The 18,093-nt window shown below is 35.5% G+C and overlaps 1 protein-coding gene across 4 annotated transcripts in view; it reads left to right on the top strand.

Moving 5' to 3' along the window:
- DMXL1 (Dmx like 1) overlaps window positions 1–18,093 on the top strand; it is a 105,401-nt gene that overhangs the window by 43,869 nt on the left and 43,439 nt on the right. For 3 of the 4 annotated variants that reach the window (XM_039364526.1, XM_039364523.1, XM_039364524.1), the window contains exons 22-28: window positions 1,542–1,707; window positions 4,350–4,602; window positions 5,200–6,266; window positions 6,844–7,035; window positions 7,248–7,324; window positions 9,995–10,122; window positions 12,204–12,452. In XM_039364526.1, the coding sequence (XP_039220460.1) occupies window positions 1,542–1,707; window positions 4,350–4,602; window positions 5,200–6,266; window positions 6,844–7,035; window positions 7,248–7,324; window positions 9,995–10,122; window positions 12,204–12,452 (2,132 nt within the window). Of the gene's footprint in view, window positions 1–1,541; window positions 1,708–4,349; window positions 4,603–5,199; window positions 6,267–6,843; window positions 7,036–7,247; window positions 7,325–9,994; window positions 10,123–12,203; window positions 12,453–13,544; window positions 13,659–18,093 lie in introns of all 4 variants that reach the window. The other variant, XM_039364527.1, reaches the window with a different exon arrangement.

Here is an 18,093-nt window from a genome sequence, read left to right as displayed (position 1 = left end):
CATGCCAACCATATATTAAATCCCAACCTTCCAAAAAAAGAATATCCATATTTGTTAAATTAAGCCAATCACTCAACCAAGTTAGGGCGGCTGCGTCATAATATAATTTCAAATTGGGTGCCTTAAGTCCCCCTCTTTCTCGAGCATCCTGTAATATCTTAAATTTAACCCTTGGTTTCTTCCCGGCCCATATAAAATTATTGATACCCTTTTGCCATTCCTCCAAATTTGCCTCTTTTTTAAGAATAGGTATCATCTGAAACAAAAAAAGAAACTTTGGTAGAACATTCATTTTTACAGCTGAAATTCTCCCCAACAATGACAATTGCAATTTTTTCCAATCTATTAAATCCTTTTGGACTTTTGCCCATAGTGGTTCATAATTGTTCTTGTACAATTTTCCATTTGAAGCAGTTAGATATACTCCCAAGTATTTAACCTTTTTTACCATCTGAAAACCTGTGGCTTTAATCAAACTTTCCCTTTCTTTAACTGACATATTCTTAGATAATATCTTAGTCTTATAATTATTAACTTTAAAACCAGAAACATTCCCATACTGTGTTATAAGTTCTAATAAACCATCAATCGCCTGATTCGGCTGTTCCAAAATTAAAACCAAATCATCCGCAAATGCCCGCAATTTATACTCATTCTTCCTTATCTTTACACCCTTAATTAACTTCGATTCCCGAATCTGAATCAATAAAATTTAAACCGGTTACATGGATAGGGGTTTTTCTATGGACCAGAGGGGGCATGGTTTTGTGTGCTGCCTGCATCCCATGGATGGGGCTTTGCTTGTGTGGGCCAGTTGCTGGTATGCCACGGCCCAGTCCACAGACCAGGGGTTGGGGACCCCTGTGCTAGACAATCCAGGTTTGATGCCAAGCAACTTCCACATTTTTACTCGAGGCTGTACTTTTGTAGCACTAATAGAAATACAATATAATAAAAGGAAACAATTAGATATAGAACTTCAACTAAAACACAGGCTATCTGCTATCAAGCCAGATATGAGTCACCATATACAAAACAGAAACAGAATAAACAGAATAATCCTCAGTGATACTAAAGAGGTTTCTATGGAGGAACCTACTTGGAGGGGTGCATAAAATTTCAAGTGATAAATAAATACTTAAATTTGGATTGAAATGTTAGAATCAAAGTTTCATTTAAAAGAATATAAATGAAAGGAATGGAAAGACATAAATGAATGTGAAGTCCCATACTCTTAAGGACCAGAATATAGGGGCTTTGTTTACCTGGGCAGTCCTCCCAGCTTCAAAATCTTTTATCAAGGCGTTTATAACTACCAAAAGTTTGAAAAGCATTATTTTATGTGCCTTATTTTTAACATGGCATTTCATATGAGTATTTTTATTGTATCATAAGCAGAGTACCCAAGTTAAATATTGGTCATTTCTAATTGCACATGTAGAATTTTAGCAGCAGCTTGATTTTAAAAATTTGATAAATATAAATTATTCCTTTCTTTCTGTACATCATGACTTAATAGTTATAAATGATTACATTGGCAGGTCCCTAAAAGATACTAAAATGACACAGTTCTTTGGAAACAATTTTACAGAAGACAGATGGCGTAAAGCAGCACTGAAGAATGCTTTTTCACTGCTAGGCAAGCAACGTTTTGAACATTCTACAGCATTTTTTTTATTGGCTGGTCACTTAAAAGATGCCATTGAGGTAAGTAATATGTTTTTTTAGATTATTGAAAGAATTTACAATACATCTAATCATGTATTTACACACACTCGTTGTTTTAATAGTATAAGCAGATTTGAATGTTATGGATGAAGTCCAGTGAGATTCAGTAGTCTGACTACAAGAACAGGTATATGCTTATTAGCATCATCTAAATACGGTTCTGTCAGATATGAATATAAATATTATAGTACCGTATTTTCCAGCGTATAAGATGATTTTCTAAACCATGAAAATCTTCTCAAAAGTTGGGGGTCGTCTTATACGCCCAGTTGCCTTATATGCTGGAAAATACGGTACATCAAAGCAAGCTCCCCCGTATCTTGCGCCCCATGCTCCTCACCCCTTGGTGCGGGGATTGGCTGTCTGGATGAGAGTTTAAGTGTCCCACGCAGCCAAATAGCCCTAGAAAAGTGTCCCTCCGAGAAACAGCCGGGAGGAAGGGGCAAGGTTGGAGTGTTGGCGGACCAATAGTGGGAGAGAAGCGCTGGCGGAGAGCCAGCCAAGTAAGAATGCCCATGTTGGGTCAGTGGCGGGGGCTTCCCGAGAAGAAGTGCCCCTGTCCCCCTTGCTGCCGAAATGCTGCTCAGCGCTCGCAGAAGGCCAGCGATTTCACAGAAGCATCTGCCTCTTGGGCAGGGATCCTGCCCCTCCCAATCTAGGGTGGTGGAGGGAGGCGGTGCAAGCGGGGCTTTTCCTCCCCCGGGGAAATCCCCTCAGCCACCAGCCTCTGCTCGGGTGGGCTGCAGGAGCAGCTGGTGGGAGCTGGCGGGCTGCGCAGTGTGCCGCTTCCTCGGGGTTGACCACACCTAGTGCCGTCGCGCTGAGCACCAGAAGCCCTGGGATCCCGACAGACGGACACTCAGCGTTTCCTCCTCCATGCTCCTCCTTCTTTGGAAACTTGCCGTTGTGGCTGGTGCTCTCACTGTGCACATGACAGAGCGATCCGCCCGCAGGGTGTCGTCACGGAAGCAGTCTGGCAGGCCTCCACCGACAGACTTTAGGATGCGCCACCTTTGCCAGCCTCACCTGGCGTGGGCAGCCTTGGGGGTTGGGCAAGTGGCAGTAGAGGGTGTTTTCAGATCTCACGGAGAAAATGGATCCAAAGTCTCTACCTGTTGGACAGCTGGGCTTGGTTAGCACTGCAACCTGCTTTCCTCCTCCCTCCCGCTCTCCTTTAGTCCTCCCTGATCGGCACCTGGAAGAATGACCTCAACTCCACCATGGAGATCAACAGCGTCGGTAACACGGGGGTGTTCAGCAGACTCTACAAAATGGCAGTCTTGGCCTCCGACAATCCCATCGGGCCATCCCCGCTGCAGGGCATCCATTACCAGGGGCCCCAGACAACCTTTGGCTTAACCGTCAACTGGAACTTCTGGCTCTGCCAGAAGGCCAGGATTATGTTTTGTGTGTTGGGGGGGGGGAATTTCACCTCTGATGGTAGAATATTCTGGAGGGGGCACAGCAGAAATCTTCTCCTGGAGCCCAGCAGCAGAAATTCTTTGGTCAGTGGGATCCAAATTAGGCTGCTTCCACTTGAACGAGAGGGGCCAGCTAGTCCCATTGGGGTGAGGCAGTTCCTCATATACTGCAAAGCTTCACAAGTGCATCCCCATGCTTATTATGGGATGTTACCCAGCTACATTTGTCTTCAGCAGATCAGGAACAAGCGATGAAATATAATGAAATGCTAATGTGTTTAAGACTTACATTACTTTTATTAGAAAGTTAAGGTACCCATATTTTCCGGAGTATAAGATGACTTGCTAAACCATGAAAAACTTCTCAAAAGTTGGGGGTCGTCTTATATGCCCAGTCGTCTTATACGCCGGAACATACAGTACACTTAAACTGATTGAAAACAGGAATAGCCTTGTCCAATGTCTATACAAAACAAAAGGAGCTGAGAATACTATAGAATGCTAAACTATGTTTTAATACAGAATGGAGAAAAGGACGAATTTGCAATCTAAGGGGCCCTGTATTGCAATATTGTAGGCTAACTCTGCTCATAGCCTGAAGTTTGATTGTGGTTGATTCAGTCTTCTATCCTTCTGAAGTTGGTAAAATGAGGAGCCAGGTTGTTGGGGGCAGTATGCTCAGAGAGTGCTGTAAAGCACTATGGAGTGGTATATAAGTCTAAGTGCTATTGCTATAGGCTGAGTATAATTGTGATGCCATCAAATCAAGCGTGAGCCATCTTACTTAAGTAAGCCTATGTACTATTTTAACAGCTATATATGAAAAACAACACAATAAAGCGGGAAAGGTGCATAAGAGGGTAACCAAAATGATATAGGGGTCTTGAACATTTTTCCTATGAGAAAAGGCAAGCATATCTGGGACACTGGGGAAAAGGGGGTAGGAGAAATTCATGAAGGATAGGTCTCTCAAGATGAAGATGCAATGTTATGTCTAGGCTGCAAGTATCATGCCCCCAAAAACCAGTAGTAAAGGAACAACAGCAGAAAAAGGTTAAGCCTCCATATTATCTGTAAAAATACTCCAGAGGTATCTGGATTGCTGCATACATAATCCTGAACTAAAATAAGCCTGTGTTTCTTATTTCTGATTGGATCTTTTTTTTAAAAAAACAACACTCCTTTGTTTGTTTTAATTAGGTCTGCCTAGAGAAATTAAATGATATTCAGCTAGCTCTTGTAATTGCAAGACTATATGAATCAGAATTTGAAATATCTGGTACTTACAAATCAATTCTTCAGAAGAAAATTCTGGGAAGTAAGCCTCATTCCACTGAAAGTCCATCAAAACCACATTTTGATCCTTTTCTCCGAAGTATGGCTTATTGGATTTTGGAAAAATATGGTCATGCTCTTGATACTCTTTTAAACCATCCCATTTTGAATGATGAAGGTAAGCTGAGGCAATTTAAATTTACCTTTGGAATATGTGCATGTTAAATTAGCTTTAAAATGTTAAATAAACTCTTCTAGTAGTATGTAATATTGTACATATTGTCATGGGTAGTTCTCATGTATGGTGAGGAATTGTGGCCTCCAAACCAACTAATGGTGATTTTGAAATGATTAAGTGTCATCTAAACGAAGGACACTACTTGAAGCACAAAACATTATAGGTACTGATTTCTCTCATTAGCTGAAGTTTGTTTTTATTATGTTTATTAATATTGTTATCCCAAAGCATCATCTTGAAGCTTTCTGTGATTATTGCAACAATTAATGTTAAGGAATCATACTGAGATGGAATAAAATATAAGAAATATAGGGAAAAGACTTAAATATTTCATGATAAATCATTTTGTCACTTTAAGAAGCAGAGTAGATATATTGAACAAGATGATTAGACTTTTTGTGTTCTTACAATTCAATGGGAATCTGTGTTGCCTTAGGGTATAAATGTTGTGTCATAATATTGATAGCAAGACAATATCTGATTTATTTCTTTTAAAAAATAAATTTTTCGTTATTCTTTCATGTGATATTTTTATAGATGAAGGAAGCTTCTCAAACTGTAGCCCTTCGGTATTCAATTTTTATAATTATCTAAGGACACATCCTTTATTGCTGAGACGCCATTTTGGGTCTTCTGAATTATCTTCCACAAGGATATGTGTAACAGGAGAAAAAGGACTTGCAGATGAAATCAATTTAGAGGAAAGAAAATTATTCTTTACTGCAGCATATACTCATTTGAAATCTGGCTGTCCGATGTTGGCTTTAGAAGTATTATCGAAGATGCCTAAAGTGGTCAAAAAATCAAAGTGTTTAAGAAGAACATTTAGTTTAAGGAACACTAGTAAAGAATATTCACCTTCTTCTCCAAAGCCGGTAGAATCAAAGGATGACCAGTTTTTCAGTACTGACAGGACAGAACCAGTACTAAATGGTTTAGGGCCATTATCAGATGTTTCATCAGACAAATATTCAAATTCTAATGCTTTGTTTGATTGGAGTCAGCCAGCTGCAGTCTTCCAAGATGACCCATTGGAATTAAAATGGGACAGTGACAAAGATGAGGAAAGTGAGGATTCTTGCCTTGTAATGAAACCTTTGCAGAAGATAGCAGGTGAAAAAACAAATGAAGTTAGTTGCTGCACTGAATCCTACAGTTCAGGAAGTGAAAATGATGTCTTAGCTTCATCAGAAGACATCATTTGTGTACAACTGAAATTTAGGGCATGCCTGAAGATTCTTACAGAGGAACTTCGAACATTATCCACTGGCTATGAAGTAGATGGCGGAAAATTAAGATACCAGCTATATAATTGGCTTGAAAGGGAGGTGGTAGCCCTTCAGAAGACATGTGAATACAATATTGAAGCAGATGATTCTCAGGCAGAAATCATCCCACTAATCGGTGAAAATTCTTTAAATGAAAGAACTGAAGACCTGTCAGATATACAACTAAAAGAAAATATTCAAAGAAGACACTGGCTTATAAAATACCAGTCACTTTTGCGAATGTTTCTTAGTTACTGCATCCTCCATGGATCTCATGGTGGAGGCTTGGCATCTGTACGAATGGAACTCATTTTGCTTCTGCAAGAATCCCAACAGGTAAATAGAGGGGGGTTTTTCCTGATTGATTGGCCTTGGCCTTAAATATTAATACATAATAATTGAAATAAATTACTAGCCAACTATTTTTAGCTTATACCAATTTAATCATATATTTCTGGCCCTACACCTAGAATGCTTGATTGTTTGAGCTATATCTTTATAATTTTGTTTTCAGAGAAAAACCAGTAAATTCCAGATTTTCTCTTTAAAAAGGTTTTAGGTTCGTACTTCCAGTATTTGAACTTCCAGTTTTCTAAAAATGGAAACTGAAGTGGAAGTTTGGGGGAAAAAAGCTTAGTAGAGCAACTAATGAAACCTTGGCCTAGAAAAATCAAAGTCATGCAGCCTGTTAGTCACTGGACCTAGACTTTATTGTAATTTAAACAAACATTTCCCCACAAGAAATTTGGATTCCTTGTTTTCTTCCACCTTTACTGACATTTCTGGGTGATAAAAGAGAATTATTCCAATTAACATTGTGTCAATGTGTATGTGTGGGTATAGAAGCAAACTCATCTTTGTAAGAAATTTGAAAATCAAATTATACTCTTTATTTTCCATCCTATTTATAAAGGAATTTTCAGAGCAATCGTATAGTAATATTGTATCTGAGCAGAGTGCAATACCTCTTCTTTTTGCCTGTACCGCAAGTGCCAAAACGGTGGTGGCCAATCCATTATTGCATCTTAGTAACCTGACACATGATATACTACATGCTATCATTTCTCTTGACTCTCCGCCCCATCCAGATGTACAGAATAATCAGGCAAGTATTTATAATTTGACAGTCTTTTACTGAACTTTTTTTTAAAAAAATATTACATTAATTACTATAATGATGGCCATATTAATATTTATATGTATATTGGGAGTTGTTTACTTTATGTTTAAATGAATAGCTTTCTCGAGCAAGTAAAATGAAAACAAGGGATTCAAGATAATCTGAATAATTTTGTCTGAAATGTGTGTTTCTTCCAGATACAGGTAATGCACACATTAGCAGCATCTTTATCAGCTTGCATATACCAGTCTCTCTGTGGGGGTCATAACTGCAGGTAATTTTTATTTTTCCCTTCTATCAGGTACAATCAAAATTTGGTATAAAAATGCATAAAATGTTAACCTCTTATTATATCTTTGCTTGTACAGGTAGTACTTGACTTACAACAGTTCATTTAGGGACTGTCCAAAGTTACAACAGCATTGAAAAAAGTGACATGACCATTTTTTCACAATTACAACCATTGCAGCATCCCAGTGTTCATGTGATCAAAATTCAGATGCTTGGCAACTGGTTCATATTTATCACCATTGCTGTGTCTCAGGGTCATGTGATCACCTTTTGCAACCCCTGACAAGCAAAATCAGTGTGGAAACCAGATTAATTTAACAACTGGGTTACTAAATTAATGATTCACTTAACAAGAAAGAAAAGAAAAGTCATGGCAAGAAAAGTCGTAAAATAGGACAAAACTTATTTAACAAATGTCTCACTTAGTAACATATATTTTGGGCTCAATTGTGGTCATAAATTGAGAACTACCTGTATTCTTCAAAAATGGGGTTAGTTATTCTCTGATAATCTAAAGTACTACGACCTCAATATAAGAAAAGGTGTAATTCAACAGCACTATAGTTAATGTATGATATGATATTCATTAAAGATTATTACCATTTTTGTCGCCTGTATCTTCATCTCCACATTACATTTTTATAGTTTGGGAATCAATATTCGTATTTAACTAACTATAATACTGACAAATACATTTATTTTAGATTGTTAGCTTAATCAGGGTCTACTTATCTAATGTTAAATTGGCTAACTTAGTTAAATTAGAAATATAAGAAAAGCTAAAAAATTCTCAGATCAGACATAAAAAGCAACTGATTAATGAAGTAGACCTGGCTCACAGATATCCCATGCTGATTTTTTCTCATAATTAGACTTCGCTGTTTCCTGATCGCTTCTGCTAATATCATATTACTTGTATTAGAAATCATTATGTATCTGAGAATTGACAAGCATGTGGAAGGGTCTTTATTCCATTTCTAGTTTCTTCTGATAAGGCTGCAAACATTGTCTGAAAGTTGAAATAATTATATTGCCAATATAGGATTAGGTGTACTGGCTCACTCAAACATAGTTTGAATCTGCTTGTTATTTGCTATTGAAGAAATGAGATGTAAAATTCATACATTTCAAGCAAACATATAAGCTGGGAATTTTTTTTTTCTTTTTGTGACGTTTTACAAAGCAGTATGGACCAGCTTATTAAATATTTTCTTTCAATCTGCTTGGAAAATGTTCTTAACAAAGGATTAAGGTTCTATGTCATAACTATGAATAACATGAGCAAATATTAATACAAATTTGGATTCTTTTATTTCCTAATATTTTGACAATTTCACAAGAGATTTCATGAGATTTAGTATTTTGAAGGTTATTTAGGCTGTAATGTGAGAGCTCATTTGATGCAGTGGTTAAGGCATAAGACTAAAAACCAGAAGATTTCTGATCCTGCCTTAGGCACAAAACCAGGCGGATAACTTGGGGCCAGTCACTTTCTCTCACCCCTAGGAAGAGACGATAGCAAAACACCTTGCCAAGAAAACTGCAGGGACTTCTCCAAGCAGTCTTCAAGAACAATCACAATAAAACAGGAAAAAAACAGCTGCCATGTAACTATAAGATTAGTTGTCAGTATTTTAGGGCACAGTTCCCTAACCTGTGGGCAACAGCCCGGTACCGAGCCGTGGTCTGTTGGCTACCAGGCTGCGGGAATGGCTGGTGAGTGTTTGCACGTGTGCATGCGCCCTCCCCATTTGCCCTAGTGCCACCGCGTGGGTGCCAATGGCCCCATTTATGTGTGCATGGGACGCTAGCACCACTGCCAGCATCATGCTGGCACTAGCAGCCTGTTTGTGCATGCGTGCATGCGTTGCCGCCACTGTGGGTGCTCATGGCCTGATTTCACAGGCATGTGGTTGATAGGGCCACTGCCATGCAGGTGCCTGTTTTGCACATGCATGCACGCATGTGCGCATGTACATTTTCCTGTTCCCTTTCACTCCAGGCCGCCAACATGGAAAGGTTGGGGAGCTCTGTTTTAGAATTCCTGCATAATAAATGTGTGTACGGAGAATAGGGGTCCCCAAACCTCGGTCTGTGGACTGGCACCAGACTGTAGTATGCCAGCAAGCAAGCCACACAAAAAAGCAAAGCTCCATCCTCAGGATGCAGGCAGTATTCAAAACCATATCCCCTCTGGTCCGCATAAAAACCTTTCTCCATGGCATTGGTCCCTAGTGCCCAAAAGATTGGGGACCTCTGCTGTAGAACCATCCATAATCCTATTTCTACATGACCATTTCTAATGCCATCTTTCTCCACAAAAGTGAAGAAGAAGCAAGGAAGTCCAAAAATTAAGTCAGATACTTTATGTTTCTGAATGTTAAGCTTCCCTGATCTTAGTAATAGTTGTAAATCACTAATGTATTCAGTAATCAATCTCACTTTGAAGCTGACTTTAAATAGCAGGTTGCCTAATAATAGATCATAATGCAAAAATGTAGCTCTTTAACAGCTAATGTTATTAACACTCTTGATTAGAATATGTATAAAATGGCTAAGCTAAGTAAAATGTGATTCACCATTATAGTCAAACAAAATACCTGAAAATCCATCATTAATTTTTACAACTTTTGTTGTTGTTTTAAAAAAATAGTTTATTGCAAGCAAACCAGTTCACTGGAATGATTTATCAGACATTGCTGCTCTCTCATCGGCATTCTCTAAGAACAGCAAGTTCAGATGAAACAGTAACACCAAATACTACACCAGCTCAATGGCCAGGTAATCGACATTTAATTTTTTTCATGGAGTTTTGAGCTGCCTGGCTTCTTTGAAGTACAGTATATTGTTCTGTGTTACAACAGTACATTTAAAATAGTTTCCTTTCCTGTTTCTTCTTCTAGTATGACCCTCTGGCTATTAGTAATATTTTCTTCCACTTTAGATTGAATACAGTATTAGATAACCTCATGGTGATTAATGGTCTTTAATAATTAAGTCCTAATTCAAAGATAAATATAAGGCATAATGTGATTGTTTTTAACCTGCTTGTTTAGCTATTTTGGGGTGTATAGTTAAGTTTAATTTCATTCAAATTAATTTATCTAAAGCCTGTTCTCATTAAGTTTAACCAGATTCACCAAGCTAACAAAATTCCCTCTGCCTTGGCTAATGAATAATTATGGAAAAAAAAAACCTTTTGACTTTAGTATTCACTATGAATGCAGCCCATGACCATATGCAGCCCATATACAGTACAAAGAGATATTTTAATTTGACTTATTGTGTCCTTCAGAACTAGAAGTATGATCAAGATGAATTCTGGTGAAAAGCTTTTAATATGAGCCTGTAATCATGATTTTGTTCTTGGTTAAACAACAATAGTTACGATTTTCTATATTATCTAAATGAATGAAAGTTGGGTTATTTCATCCATTTCCTTTGACATTGCGATAGTGAGCATATCAGGTCAATTTTTTAATCTTCAATAACACTGAGAAAGTCAGATGATTTTAAATGATTTTAAAAAGAGAACTTAAGATATGGAATTTTGTAGTTCGAAATAAAGCATAAGTCATAATAAAATGATTAATAAATAAAAATTGTTAAATCATAATAAAGGATATTTCAGAAAGAAAAAGAAAAACTCCAACTATTGCATATAAATTTAAATCAAGAAATAATTTGTGCTCTGTGGAGAAAAAAGCAATCACTTAAAGAAGTTCAACACAGCATGGTATGTTTCTCTGTTTGGGAAAGAGTGTAAAGAATGCTCAGAGAGTTTATAAGAAACCTGGAAACATATTTGAATCTCCAGGAAATCCTCTTTTGTCCCACCCACCACCCAGTGTTTCTTTAATCTTGGTATGACTTTCAGATTTGTGGATTTTGACTTCCAGAATTCTCAGTAATGGTCATATTGTCTGGGAATTCTGGAGGTTAGTTAATACATCTGCAGTTGCCAAGATTGAGAAATGGTTGAAATGAATATTTGTATAAATGTGTTTATTTCTTAGTGATATAGGTAGGCATGAGATACTGTTTCTTGTTGGCCAACTTTATTTCTGATGTCACCACCAAATAAGCTGGTCACCACCACTCTGGAGTCTTATTAGATATTAGTTATGATTTAAAGTATACCAGTTGAAACTAATATTACATTGTTGGGATTTTACAGTACTAATTTCTTAATTCTGTCACTCTGAGTCTTAATTTCTTTATGCATATAGAATCTCCTGGCAATTGCTGAATGACAGGCTTTCTAAGGTGGCAAAACACATATTTATGTATGTGTACATGTATTTTTATCCCCATTTCACTTTTCACAAGGTTAATCATAATTTAAAGCAACTCCACAATTTATTAACAATTTTTGTTGAATGTAAACTAAAATTCATAACCAAGATGGAAATATGGGTGATATAAAGTACATAAATGCACAGTTTAAAATTGTAATATAGATGTTCCCAGACAACATGATTCAATCTCTGATTTAGTATGTAATAAAAATGTGAAGTTATTTGCATTATTTATAGGAAAATTGCTTTATTACAATATATTGGTTTAGAACTACAAATTTAAGAATTCATTTTCATTTGTGAAGAAATATTTTGGGAGATGGGACTATTATGTTAAATATATTTTCTTCAACAGACTCTAGACCACTCATTCCCATTGATTTAGATTTGATTGTAGTTTTCACTTCAGGATTCATCAAAGAGTCAGTTAGCCTAAAAATCTTACACTAATATTATCAATGTCTCTTTATAGTTCTTTAGTGTTCCTGGAGATAATTGCAAATGGTTTCTCTTGTCTTTCCTTTTATGTGATTTATTACTATATGGCACTTCCTGTCTATCCAGGAATAATGGATTTAATACAATTACTGAATCAAGCTGGAGAAGAAGCTCAGTCTGGAATCACAATTTTGCTCTGTGAAATTCTTACGGCAGTCTACCTTAGTCTCTTCATTCATGGTCTAGCAACACATTCCAGCAATGAATTATTCAGGATTGTGGCCCATCCCCTTAATGACAAAATGTGGTTTGCTGTCTTCGGTGGTGGTGCAAAGATTCCCAAGAAAGGACCAATTCAAGAAACAACCAAGATGGGTTAGTACATTCCATATTTTTTCTTTATGTAAATATTTACCGAACTCAATTTCTTTCTAGTTTTTATACTGAATATGTTATCAGGATAGCGTTGTGGCTCAGCAGTAAAGACACTGCACTTGTTGGCTGGAAAGCTGGCAGCCTAGGTTCAAAACTCTTGTGCCACATAATAGGGTGAATTCCTCTCCTTGCCCCAGCTCCTGCCAACCTAGCAGTTCAAAAGCATGCAAATGCGAGTAAATAAATAGGTACCACTTCAGTGGGAAGTTAACAGCACTCTATAACATGGTTGCCACAGGACCACAGAAATATCTTCGAACAGTGATGGCTCAATGGCCCTGAAAGGGAGATGGGCACCACCCCCTGTAGTTGACAATGACTAGTGGAGTAAAATCCACAGGGACTTTTTTAATGTTATCATACAGTGACAGAATTCCTATATAATACTAAATCTTAACTATCATTACATACATGAGCAGGAATAATGTTATATAAAAATTGAACTTTTGTATTTTGCACATCCATCTCTTCCTTCCAATTTAATGAAAAATATAAATCAGAATTTGGTTTCACTTTATTAAAGTGTTGATTTATTCCTTTTGAACAAGAAAATAAATGTGGAAAAAAATCTTGATTAAACAAGTTGGCAGTAAGACATACTACCTGTTGCTGGCTTGTTTAGCAATGATAGTATTAGAATTTTGTGAAAAGAACTTACAAATAAAAGAGTGAAAGATCAAATTCCAATCCATGATGGTTTTTATTTGTGCACATGGCTTAAATATTAGGTATAATATTCCCATTGTCAAAAAAATAATATAACTGTTCACTTTTAATGCATGCCTACTTATAGGAATACACTTTCTTATATTCAGGAATCTAGTGCAGTAGTAAATAATCATAAATAAAGAGCCCTAAATAAATGTTAAAAAGGTTCTGTTTGGAAAATCAAAATCATTTAATGTCTGTAACTTTGTAATGTTGACCACATACCAGCCGAACATTTTTAGAAATGTTGAAAAGTTTGTTTTCTAATATGTATGACAGCAATATTCTATCTAAGCGTAGTCTTATGTTTTCTCTCTTTGGCAGGTAGGCACTTCCCTTTGCCTAGCCCACATCAGGTAGTAGTATTTTCTATGGAATGCGTGGGGTTTACCAAATCTCTAACAACCATCAGTTCTCATAGTCCTACCAAACTTGCAGGCAAGATGCTAGCTTCACTTCTAGGCATTTGAATCTAGTGTTGATATGTGATGTGACCTTGCATAAAAAAGTACTGTAATCAAGCAAAAGCAATTTGTTTGTAAGTCATGATCTCTGATTTAATTGTGATTTATAATGTCAGAAAAAATAACCAAAATTTCAACAATTACAAATCACGTAGTTGGTTATTTTCATACTAAATTATCTTTAATAATGAAAGAAGACCATGACTTGCAATTATCAGAAATATTCCAATATATTTTTGTCCATCAAGCTGCTTGTTTGTGTCACATGACTGTATGCATGTGGCTATGAATTTTTGTTAGCTTAGCAATATCTGTAATTTTTAATGAAAAAGCATTTACCGTATTAATTGAAAATAGTGTAGGCTAGCAAATAATAGAAACATATAACTTGGTATTTCCAAATGATAGGCTTATACAATTAATTTTATTTTGACTGAATTAATAATTAGATTTGTAATTAGCAAGTCTGACACCAAGAGATCTTGGGAGAGATTATTCTGTAATAGGCTCTATAATTTTGTGTTGAATGTTTTACTAAAGTAAAAATAGTATAGTACAGTTTCCACAATAAATGTAAACATTTAAAATAGAAACTGTTATCAGTTTTCTTTGTGGATTTAGACAAAGGTGTCAGGATGAAATACATAAAATTGATTTCAGTGAATTTCAGATAAAATAAATAAATCTGTTAATAGGTTTTCTTTGGACTGTTTCAGAGGAGGAGGAGGCATAATTGATTTATACATTTAATTTGGATTTGAATTTTTGGTAGAACGTTTCTGAGCGTTTGTGTTTGGATAGAGACAAATAGAAAATAATATAACTTTTGAGAATATTGTTGCTAAGTGAAACAGTTGTTAAGTGAGTTTTGTCTCATTTTACAACCTTTCTTACCACTGTTAAATGAATCACCGCAATTTTTAAATTAACAGGGTTGTTAAGTGAATCTGACTTCCCCATTGATTTTGCTTGTTCTGCAAAAGGTGGTCACCCTGGGACATGCAACCATTATAAATGTGAACCAGTTGCCAAGCATCCAAATTTTAATCACATGACCATGGGGATGCTGCAACGGTTGTAAGTATGAAAAACTATCATAAGTCACTTTTTTCAGTGCCATTGTAACTTCAAACGGTCACAAACAAATGGTTGTAAGTCAAGCACTACCTCTATATAGTTTCGTGCACTGGTTTGTTCAGTGAATCAGACATTCTAAAAATGAGAATAAAAATTATTCCTTTTAAGTTAGCTTGCATTATTTTGGGTTGCAAGAGTGGTTAAGATGCTGGGTTAAATATAACGACTGTGAATTATAGGCATGCCTTACTCATGAAAGCCAGCTGAATGACTTTTGAGTCAGTCACTCTCTCTTAGCCCAACCTCACAGGATTGGGTGGAAAATAGGTGAAGGATTATTAAGGATGTTTACCATCTTGAGTTTGTGTATAGGTATGTGTTTGTGTGTGTGTGTGGAAAGAGAGAGACAGAAAGAAAGGAAAGAAAGAAAAGGAAAAGAAAGAGAGAAAGAATAGATAGAAAAAATATATTTCTATTGATTACTTGTTTTTGAAATATTTATGTAGTTAAAATATAAGTAACTAGGTATGGTTGGCCTAAAAAGATAGACTTTTTAAAGATGCCCAAGATACACAAGCGTTGAGTTTTAGTATACTAAAGAGAAGAAATCAGTAAATTAAAATGCACTATCTTCTCCAAAATTTCAGCTTTGGAGAAAGCTAATATTACTACAGGCTTTATTTGATATGAAACCTAATCCCAATTATTTAGGGATATCATCTGGATTGATAGTGGATTAGCATTCTGGTTGTATAGAGTAACGTAATCATGCTTAAGTTGAAATTGAGATTTCATTGCTTTCATAAAATACTGACCTAAATCTGCCAGAAGCAACCGCCTTTACTAGTAGCGCAGAATGCTGATGTGACACATGTATGACTAAGACTGGTAATCTAACGTACATCATTTCTATTCCATCTTACTAAAAGCCATTATATAAAAACCTCAGTTAACTTAACCCATAAGTATCAATGCTGATGAGCCCATCTAGTGATGATCAGAGCATGTAGAATATCATTATTTGGAATATAGGTGGAATAAATGACAAAGAATATTCATTAATGAATGAAATAAAACAAAGTTTATGCAATTGTGAATACAAGAAATGAAAAGAATTTAACGATCTAAACAAAAATGTCCTGGTCTTTTGGAATGGATTTGATTAAAATAAAGAGCTAAATATATCTCACAAAGTTTGAATTGGCATTATCTTGATTTGTGGGAGCATGTGAAAATAGGAATTCATAGGTTAGTGATAGTTGACTATTGTGATGAATAATAATAATGAAAGATCTCAGGATGAGAGTTATAATAGGATAATTGGAGAAATGTTAATAAAATAAAGATGTAGGGTTTGTTTATTGAGTGGTCTTGGTCTTGTTTAATGCATGTGTGAAGACCACATCTCTGCCTGATGACTAGAAGAATGCTCTTGTTGTCCGTTGTATAAAAGGAAAGGTAGCAAGAATGAATGCAAAAACTATAGAAGAATTAATTTGTCAAGTGTGCCTGGAAAGGTGTTTGACAGAATTTTGGTTGAAAAGATACGGGTGGTGACAGTGAGCAATATTTGGGGGAGAGGAAATGCATAGACTAGGTTTTTCTCCTTCAGCAATAATTGAGAAATATATGATAAAAACAAGTTTATGTTATATGATTCAAAAAAAGTATCTAAATAATCTTGAATAATGCAAAGTTTTGTTAGAAAATGTATTGACCTGGAGATTGCTTGTTCAATTTGATAAGAACAATATGTGAAAGAAGTAAAGCATGCATAAGAACCATAGGAATGCTTAGTGAATGGTTCAGTATTGTGCAAGGGGAAAAAACAAAGATATGTGACATCTGCATAATGCAATTATGGTTGGATAAATAAGGAATATAGAAGCTTGTGGTGTAGATCAGAACTGTATTGGGTGGAATACGAATGTGTTTTTTATTTCAGTATGCAAGTTATGCCATGTTGTTGGCTGAAAACCCAAATAATTTGCAATACATGTACAATGCAACAAGGAACATGGATCTGAAAATTAATGTGTCAAAGACCAAAGTAGCTATGTTTGAAATGAAAGTGGAGTGATCAGTTGTAATAGTTGTACATTGAATTAAAAAATCTGAAGAAAAAAAATAGTTTGTGTAATCTACAAAAAAATTTTTTTTCCTTACTAAGGTTATTCCTCTGCTATAGACTTAAGCATTCTCGTACCACTTTTTAGATTTTGCCGAAGTCATATACAGTGTGTCTTACTTCATTGAAACAATTATTGGTATTTCTAAGTAGAGGGAAGGAGTGGAATAACAGAATCAATATTCAGAATTCATACTGGCAGACTATATGACAAATGAATATATAATTTCCTGAGAATTAAATTGTAGTAAGAATGAAAATATAATGGCAAAACCTTTTTTTATATAAATGAAATTTTTTAAATATGTTCTTAGCAAATAAATTAGCATAAATTCTATATACCTTACTATTTTGTGAGAGGACATTTGTAAAATGATGATACAGATTACAGAAGGATATAGTATATTTAGATTTACATATATATTGCAAGCCAATATATCAGTAATTATGAATGCTGGATATTTAACTGGGAAGATATATCCATTTAAAACGTTGCATACATGAAGAAATCTACCATTCTTTCAAGTAATAACATTTTACAGAATAAATTTGTAGTTTACTTTTTTTAAAAAAAGCACTAATATAAAACCACGATTTAATTTAATTCTTTTATTTCCCAGTATGTTAAAAAAAGGCATGTCATACCAAAATAGTTCTGTGATAGCTTTCAACTAAAAATTGGTCAAGCTAATGGAATGCAAATTATAATGATTGTTGCAACTTTCCATTGCAAGCTGTGGAATGCTCAAAATGTTGCTGCTTGTGCAAAACATGATACAGTTTATGGGTTTACCTACTAAGACAGTATTATTTCAGAATGCTTTTTAATTATTTTTATTTTAGTATTTGTAATAATGTTTGATTGAATTGGCTTGAACAACTTCTGTAGGCTTGGGGCCATAACTCAGATTTTTTTTCCATTCTCTGTTATGTCATTCTTTTAGAAAGATAAAACATCATGATTTCACATCCTTAATTTTTCCTCTCTCAAAATGACAGAGTCGAAAATCATGTCAAGTAAATGTAGCACCCATCTGCAAGTACATAAATCATATGTGTCTTTCAGATGGTCATATGATTGCTATGGAAAGCAATTACACAATTCTTGGAAAGAACCATTTGTTTTAAGGGCTTGTAGATAGTACTCCACACATTTTAAAGAACATTTTTGTCTTTGACAAACATAAACCGTTCCACATCTTTA

This window comes from Crotalus tigris, unplaced genomic scaffold (assembly GCF_016545835.1).
Source record: "Crotalus tigris isolate CLP2741 ecotype Arizona unplaced genomic scaffold, ASM1654583v1 scf7180000019784.587516, whole genome shotgun sequence".
In the NCBI taxonomy this organism is placed as follows: domain Eukaryota; kingdom Metazoa; phylum Chordata; class Lepidosauria; order Squamata; family Viperidae; genus Crotalus; species Crotalus tigris.
This window is presented reverse-complemented; position numbering and strand designations above follow the sequence as displayed.